This window comes from Abrus precatorius, unplaced genomic scaffold, assembly GCF_003935025.1.
Source record: "Abrus precatorius isolate BTA unplaced genomic scaffold, Abrus_2018 Scaffold8, whole genome shotgun sequence".
In the NCBI taxonomy this organism is placed as follows: domain Eukaryota; kingdom Viridiplantae; phylum Streptophyta; class Magnoliopsida; order Fabales; family Fabaceae; genus Abrus; species Abrus precatorius.
In genome coordinates, this window is record NW_020874428.1 from 27600366 (window position 1) to 27609471 (window position 9106).

The 9106-nt window shown below is 33.5% G+C and overlaps 1 protein-coding gene and 1 pseudogene across 1 annotated transcript; both read left to right on the plus strand.

Moving 5' to 3' along the window:
* The first annotated feature begins 23 nt into the window (after window positions 1–23).
* LOC113848307 (glucan endo-1,3-beta-glucosidase 1) lies at window positions 24–1877 on the plus strand. Its single transcript, XM_027477767.1, has 3 exons — window positions 24–635; window positions 968–1222; window positions 1626–1877. The coding sequence occupies exons 1-3, from the start codon at window positions 569–571 to the stop codon at window positions 1658–1660; spliced, it is 357 nt and encodes a 118-aa protein (XP_027333568.1). The 5' UTR covers window positions 24–568; the 3' UTR covers window positions 1661–1877.
* Window positions 1878–2906: 1029 nt separating this feature from the next.
* Window positions 2907–4393, plus strand: LOC113848037 (annotated as a pseudogene).
* The last annotated feature ends 4713 nt before the right edge of the window (window positions 4394–9106 follow it).

Here is a 9106-nt window from a genome sequence, read left to right on the forward strand (position 1 = left end):
ATGAGGACCACCAACGGACTAAGAAATTTCCCCCCTTAAAAAAGGCAAAAAAACAAAAAAGGTTGTTAAACAAAGTGTGTGGGGGAAGAAAAGGAAATGAGATAAATAATCATTTTGTCATTGAGAGGGAAAAAGGTAAATCTTTGTTGAGTTGGAAAAACACATGACAGAAGAGAAAGTTAAGAATATAAGCCTTTTCTGTGTGTTTCTTTCGGTGATTGTGAAGCACGTGACAAAGCATAACCACTGAAATTGGAAGCGGCATAAAAAATAACAAATAAGATTTGATATGCTACAGCTCAGTTCTTTTATGTGGGACATATTTGTGACCACCAGAACCTATCAATGGTTTATTGTATTCTTGAGGAAGCACTTTCAAACTGACTCTGCATGATCCACTTGCAAGGGAATAAAATAAGATTCCTTCTTAGCCGTTATAACTCTCACAAGCCCATAACTTCCTTGCCCTTTCTTTGGCTATGTGCTACATAAGTAACCAAATTGTTGGTGTCTTGGGGTATTCTATTAAGTCTTTATCAGCAAAACCTCTCTTATCTTCTCTCTCAAAATGGCAACATTCATGCTGAAGTTAATGCTTCCTCTACTTTTTTTGTCCATGATTCCTTCAGAAACAGGTGACAGAAACGTACTTGTTCACCAGTATGAAACTCTCATTTTCTTACACTTAATCCAATGCAGAACAGTATTTACTTCAGAAATGTATACCCTAAAATGTTATTAGGATATGTTGAAGAGCTTATGAAAAATAACTTATGACTCTCATAAGTGATTATTAGCTTATTTTAAAAAGTTTTATTGTTAAATTTATAACGTAAGCTGATGTTTAAAAATAGCTTATTAAACAAGCATTTAATTAGCAAGTATCTTAAATGCACCCTTGTTACTTCTTTTCCTCCCTCTCTTTTGTTTGCATAATGTTTAATCTTAAGAAGTACATTACGTGCAGCAAATGCGGAATTTGAGCAATGGTGTGTGGCTGATGAGCAGACCACTGACAATGAATTGCAGGCAGCCTTGGATTGGGCTTGTGGGAAAGGAGGTGCAGATTGTAGCAAAATTCAAGTGAACCAACCCTGCTATTTTCCAAACACGTTAAAAGACCATGCTTCTTATGCCTTCAACAGCTACTTTCAGAAGTTCAAGCACAGTGGAGGTTCTTGCTACTTTAGAGGTGCTGCCATGACAACAGAAGTGGATCCTAGTAAGTATTTAAACGATTTCCTCATAATCACTCTCTGATTTCCCCTTTTGCTTTAACTTTTGACATACACATGTTCACATGGCAATGAGTCAAAAAACCGTAGTTAGACAACGGTAGGCCTTGTAACTTTGAATAGCTGATAAAATATTAAAATGTGATAATTGATTTAGTTAAAATTATGCCAGCAAAAGAGGAAAAAGAAAACTAACTTCGCTAACAAGTTATGTTACACTACATGCTGATAGAAGCTCCATTTAGCAAATCAATGTGTCAAAAGAATTACCCAAAATTAAAGCTTCTTGTGTATGAATTCATTAGGCATGCATGAGTAAACATATAATGAGTCCCTTTGTCAGTTGTTGATGAATATTTATAACCTGTGACTGTTAATGTTTGAATGCAGGTCATGGTTCTTGTCACTATGATTTCATTCCCTGATCGCAACTATCAGTGAAGGCTTCAAATAACTCAAGCAAAGACTAGATTCAGGCCTTTTGTTTGTGTGTGTGTCCCATTGAAACCACAGTTTTTGCCTTTTCTGATTGGTAGAGCTGAGTCTTGCATTGTAGTTTATCTCAGTCGAAGGCTGAGAAGGCATAAAATGTTCTCCAGCAAACTAGCTTCCAATCTTACAAAACTAAATTAATCTTTTTCCTACATTGATGTACCTGTAGTCCAATTGAACTTAGATTTTTTAACACGGTAGTATGGTAAAATTGCTAATTAACGATGTGAAAAATAGATTCTCTGTAGTGATTTTGTCTTTGCATGAGATATAAACTTATAATAATATTTTTAATATAATATATTTTATTTTAAATAAAAAATTTGAATGAGTGGTAAGATTAAAACAATTGATGTGACGGTATGTAGTTTTCTTTTTCACGTGAGAGGATTTATACCATGTATATTTTGAAAGGGGAGTGACTCTGAGGATAGTGATATAACTTTATAGTCACAAAAAAAAATCATTTTTGCTCTTCTTTTTATCTCTACAATGAAATCAACTTTTAGCATAAACTATACTAAACTTGTGTCTTGTCCACCCTAAACATCTACTTTTTTTTTCCTTATGAATGTTAAATTACTCCTTACTTGTCTCTCAAATGATTATATATGTTTTTAAATAAATCATACGGATAAACAATTTCTGCTCTCATATGTTAAGCAACTGAGTTTAGTTTTTCAGAAGAAAAAAAAAACTAAAACAGACCTTTTGATATGGTTTTTATAATAAAAATAATTTGTGAGAAAGTTATATATAATAAAAGAACAAGTCATGTCTTTCTTACGTGTCTTTCTGAAATAAACACGATTCTACGTCAATTTAGCTTATATATTTTCAACCTGGGGAACAGTTGGGTTGACTTTAAAGTAATTGCAGAACCTTTCGAGGAAATTTCGAGTAATAAGAGAGGAGTGTATATGAAAGCATTTGTGAATCCATAACCATACACGAACGAAGATGAGGGTGATGCAGGCGCAAGTGTGGAGATTTATCTGTTTATTATCAACGGTAGTTGGACTTATCTGCTACGCTTTCAGTTCCTCTTTCAACCTTCTATTCGGAGAATGGAACCTATGGAAGATCTTTTCTTACAGTTTTTTCAGTTTTATCATTGCCTTAGCGGTTTTGTTTGCAAAAGTGTGGCAACGTTCACACTCAACGAATTTCATGTGCAAAGCTCATCTTTCAGTTGTCGTTTTAACCTCCACCTCTGGCTACTCCTTTTTCTACGACAAAGCAGTTAACACGAAACCAGACACGTTTAGTATTGTTTCATGCGTTGCATTCGCAATCATGTCGTTGAGCTTGTCGAAGCAGATTCACTTCGGATTCGAAGTGGATCTCCTTTACTTCTTCCTAGGTTGTCTAATCATACAACTCATGAAGATTCAGTTATTGTTTGCCATTGTCGGAACCGGTTTCAGTTATTTCCTGGTCATCCTTCGTTCCTCTTTAGAATTTAATGACTCACAACAACCTAATCCAGATTCTGTTATTAGTAATCATAACGGTGATGGAACAAATCTTGTGTTGCCTGAGATGGAAGCAATCCTGAAGCACCTGCTTGTTGCATGTGCCAAAGCAATTTCAGACAATGATTCGATAATTGCAAAATGGTATATGAACAAATTGAGGGGTATGGTATCAGATTCTGGGAAACCAATGCAAAGGTTGGGAGCATACATGTTGAAAGGATTTGTTGCACGGTTGGAAGCTTCTGGAAGTTCAATCTATGAGGATGACGCTTCAAAACACAAACAAGAAAATGCAGAGGTTCTCTCCCTCTCTCACATGTTTTATGAAATTGTTCCCTACGTCAAATTTGGATACACGTCTGCAAATGGAGCTATTGTTGAAGCTATGGAATATGAAGACAGAGTTCACATAATAGATTTTCGAATTGATGAAGGAACTCAGTGGATCACTTTGATTCAGGCTCTTGCGAGTAGGCCCGGAGGGCCACCTCACCTGCGAATTACGGGTATTGATGATTCAATGTTATCTGATTCTGGTGCACTTAACATAGTGGGAAATAAGTTATCAAAAATTGCTATGGATTTTAAGGTGCCGTTTGAATTTCATGCTGTAGCTGTCCCTGCTTGTGATGTTCAACCACATAACCTTGGAGTTCGATCAGGGGAGGCTCTGGCTGTCAATTTTGCATTCATGCTACATCACATGCCAGATGAAAGTGTTAGTGCTGAGAATCACAGGGACGGGCTTTTGAGGTTGGTGAAGACCTTATCACCAAAAGTGGTGACACTTGTTGAACAACATGCTGACACAAACACCCCTTCATTCTTCACACGTTTCCTTGAAGCTATGGACTACTACACAGCTATTTTTGAGGCAATAGATGCCACTCTTCCCAGAGACCATAAATTGCGAATCACGCTGAGCGGCATTATTTGGCAAGAGACATAATTAACATCTTATCTTGTGAAGGGGTTGAGAGGGTGGAACGACATGAGCTGCTTGAGAAATGGAAGTTAAGATTTTTAATGGCTGGTTTCACTCCTTACCCTTTGAATCCACTTGTGAGTAACACTATAAAGAAATTGCTTAAGAACTACATTGATGGCTATAGATTTGAAGAGAGAGGTGGAGCTCTATATCTGCGTTGGATGGATAGAGATTTGGTTGCTGCTTCTGCATGGAGATGAGATGTGACTCCTGAAGTTCAGGGGCAAGGGGAACAAACCGAAACCTGTTCTTGTTCTAGTTCTTATTGCTATGCTCCACCATTCTTTGTCTGAATGGTATTGAAATACAGCGAGAATATAATTATTTTACATATATATGATTATCTAATCTTGTATGGTTATATAATTAAAATTTATTGAATTCTATAACTTGAATTAATATCATAAAATAATAATATAAAATTAATATATTCTCTATTTTATAGTTGTTTTTGAATTGATTAATAACTGAACTTATTAACTTTAATTGATGAGCAAAGCATTTATGGAACTGTCGAAGAGAGAAAGTGAATAGACAGAATTCTTGGCTTTGCTTTTCAAGTGCTATTCTTTTGGTCCTTTTTGAGTGTTAACTGAGAAATATTACCTAAATATGTTCTATTTTTAGAAAATTTATGTCTTTAAGTGGTAAGTCTAATATAAATTTACAAGTAACAAATGGATGGATTACACATATGACTCTAATGATAATGGTTTTTTTTTTTTTTTTTTGTCAAAGTCAATTAACTCTTTAAAAATTAAAAAAAATAAAATTTGGGCCTAAGTACGACAGAAATACGGCCCATCAAAATGTTAATGGGCTATAAATAGTATTTATTCATTTGGGGAACTTTCATCATTTTTTTTTTCAGCCTCTTTTCTTGTATTGATTTGCTTTACCAAGCCTATGACTTTCAATTGAGCCTTCGGCTTTTCGAATCAGTTAACTTTAATCAGTGGATTATGTGGTTTTAAAATTACTTTATTTGGGAAGCTTTGTTAACCTGACAAAAAGTAACACAAAGCTTTGACAATTACAGTGTTGAAATAAAATCTACTCAAATATGAACTAATTTCAACACTATAACTGTCTCTATTAAGGTAACACGGATCTTCAAATCTCTTCTCTGATGTGATGACGTTTCTCTAACTGTGGCTGACGTGGGAGGGTATCTGCAAAAGACATTTCGATGCTGAAGTCAGATTCAATTTTGAACAATAAATATTATTTTATAATAAAAAGTCAACCCTTTAACTGTATTTTTACCTTCTATATAGGCACTGTAATGGGCCAATGGGCCTGTCGAGTCAGTCTTCATTTTAGTCCTTTATTTAAAATAAATAATATCTTAATTATTACCCTTAATTGGGTTAATTACCTTTTAATCCTTACGAAGGGTATCCGGCCTATTATGTCGAATAGGTACTCGATTTTCTTTTCCTACAAATAGGACCGAGTTAATCTTTATCCAGTATAATAATTTTTACGTTTTAACGTGATTTAACGTAATTTTATTGAATATGATTTATTCTAAACCTTCTTTTGTATAACACATGCAAAGAACATAATAATGTTGGTAGACAGATAACTGAAATTAAGTGATCACGCTGAATAATTATTGAGTTCTTCCTAATATTATTATGCAAAATTAGTCCTTAATTGAAAAATTCTTTTCTCTGATAGAATCATCATGACATGCCATGTAAGTTAGGTTTTTCATCTGATATTACTGCAATAACTTAATCCATACGTTGCCTCAAAAGTAGGAAAAGCATATAGCACTAATATTCCTGTGTAATATTTTTTCCCCTTCCATTTGAAGACTTTGAATGGTTTCTCCAATACTCAAGGAACCAAAGTTGAAAAGCCCTGCAACAAGAGTCAACCAGAATATAATTTGAGGGGCGAAGCATTCTACCGTGTCTGTTTAGAATTTGGAATTAGGATTAACGGGTCAGTTCCACCAAAGTCAAAGTCATTGGCCAACTCTCCAATTGAAATGATAAAGCAAATATTCTTATAAAGACATCATATACAACCAAAATTGTACATTAATTGAGGAGTTATCTTACCAGAAGCATGTACTAATTGAGGAGTTAAAAGACAAACACACCTAATATAATCCTATATTAAATTACAAGTTCTTTTTTTTTTTTAATTTAAAATTAATTTACACACTGTAAAATTTTTATTCATCTTGGCCATGGGTATTGCTTTGAAAGTTGAGTAGGAAATATGAGATGAGGACTTTGACTTGATGCTTGACAAGTTTGCAATTCATTTCTACCGGTCCAATATTTCAACTCGAAAATTCCAATTACTTAGAGAGTGTTTGTTTTTTCTGTTTTTAAAAATAAAATTTAATATAAATTTGTATTATATTGTATTTTAAAAATAAAAAACTATTTTTAAAATAGAAATCAAACACACTCTTAAAATTTTGAAGGAAAAAAAATAGACCTTGCTAAACAATTTTTTTTTTCTGTCTAATGCGTTCATAAAATTTTTTGATAAAATCTTAAATGACTAACCGTTTGACAATATTTCAAGTGAGAGGAGTTTGTTATTATAAAAGATGAGAAACATTAATAATGACTATTAAATTAAATAAAAAATTTAAATTTGATGTTTTTACTAAATTATCTACTTTTTTTTTTTATCTCTTTTACCAATTAATTCTCTTCTCTTATTTTTTATAATAATTCAATCTTGAAATGTCATATATATATATATATATATATATATATATATATATATATATATACACACGCAAAATCAATTAAGCGCCAATTACTTACATGGGTCTTTTGCTTTTTGGCTAATATGCTTTTCATTGGAGCTAGTGTCTTTTATTCTTTTCTTCTATAATTTTTTTTTGATAAATTAATATATGCACACTCAAATACTCACCCTCGCATGCATTAGCAACTTGTAAATTTAAAAATATTTGGAGTGATGAATTTGGGTGATTTGGAAATTGAAAAAGGAAAAGGCTATCCCAAAATCAGATATGGAACCTAAACACATGCAAACTCCTCCACCGCACGCTTCCCAATTTGCATTTGCCGCGTCATGCACAAATAAAAATGTATAGCCTAAAATATGGAGTAAAGAATTTGTTCCAAAACTAAAGATGGGCACATGTGGTAGGAGGGACCCATATGTTTGCCAAAATGCATAGCAGAACATGTTGTTGAACAATGAACACCCTTTAAATTTTATAAAAACTGACTCAAACTTTGGTAATTGATAGGAATAGGACAAATTCTGCGGATAAAAAGGACAGAACATTAATGTAATCTATCCCCCAAAAGCCCTTACATGGGCGGTGCTATGACAGAAAAATTGCATACAAAAGTCAAGTGCTCTCATTATGGCTTTTGGTTTTGTCACACACTCCTGCCACTTACAAATGTAATTGGACCGAGTTAAACCCGAGTCCCACATAGCAGCTTCCGTGTGTGTGTATATGATACATTGGTTACTCTATATGGGTTCAGTTTCATTTTAGGAATTTGGAATTGGGGGACAAATATTTACCAAGAAGGCCTACATTTTCTCTGTAGAGTATGCATTTTTGCAGGAGTTTGCATCCTAAAGCACTAAAACTAAGTAGGCATGCCAGGGTCTAGGGACAACCTTTGGCTCTTTGATCAAGATTTTTGCCAATGACTTGCATGTCTAGTGGAGGTCCTCTTGATTTGATCAACTTTTGCACTTTGGTTAATCATTGAAGTTGGGAATAGGAAATTGATCTTCAATGTTTTTACTTCTGCTACTAATTTTTCAACTAACTTCAAACTTGCTTGCTATAATATTTTGGTTATATTTTTGTTCTAATTATTTAGTTAAACATAATGCAAGTGACAATGGGAAACGAATAAATTAAGATATGAAATTTATATGTCTATTGAGGGATATTTCTCCACATATATTAGATGAAATCAGTTTATTGAAAACTGCTACGTGGAGAAATTTTATGGAGTTGAGAAATAGGGGAATGGTTAAATTCTAATAGGTCACATACCTAATGGAATGAACCCCACTTAATCATTAGCTCGGATTCACTCGGCTAATTGTTTTTAGCATTAGCATGGCTCAACTAAAAGGATATTAGCATAGAGATTTCACTCATGACTAGTTAAAGCGTGTAGAATCTTTAATTTTCTATGGAAGCTGAAGTTCTCTCATTAGGTATCTTGTAGGAGGCAGTAGCACATATCCGAATTGTTTATTATATGCATATGATATTGCATAACATGGACACAAGCAAGCATTTCAATTCTTCCCTTAAACCTTAACCAACACTTTGATTGTTAAGTGCTACTAACCCATCTTCATTACTTTCACATATAGCTTAAAACAAATAAAGACAATTATTATGAATAAACAAAATGATAGAAAATCGCATATGCAAAAGTTTTGAAAAGCTCATTCTAAGAGTTCAGGTTCATTTTAGTGCTCTGAAAGTGGGGGACAAAGGCAGCTCTATAGTCCCTATGTAAGACATGCAATTTATAGGAGCTTCTAGCCTAGTGTGCTATTCCATTGCCATGGCCAGATGCAAGCATTTTGTCCTTTCCATTTGATTAAGATATCTACCCATTTTCTTGTCTCCACCTGCTAGAAGTTCAGCTATATGAATGTTGGCAAAATGATTAGAAGAGGGAACAGGGAATTTGGAGCAGAGATTATATGTTGTTTTACCATTTGTAACATTATTTATGAGTAAGCGAAATTATGCATGATAATGTACTCAAATAAAGAAGTCATAGTAATTTAGATTAAAAAAAAAAGAAAAAGAAAAAGAAAAAGAATCTATGTATGTTGGGATGAGAAATTGACTAGTAAGCTTAAATTTTGGGAACATGAGTTTTCAACAATCAAAGTGGATAACAAAATGTGGTTTCTTT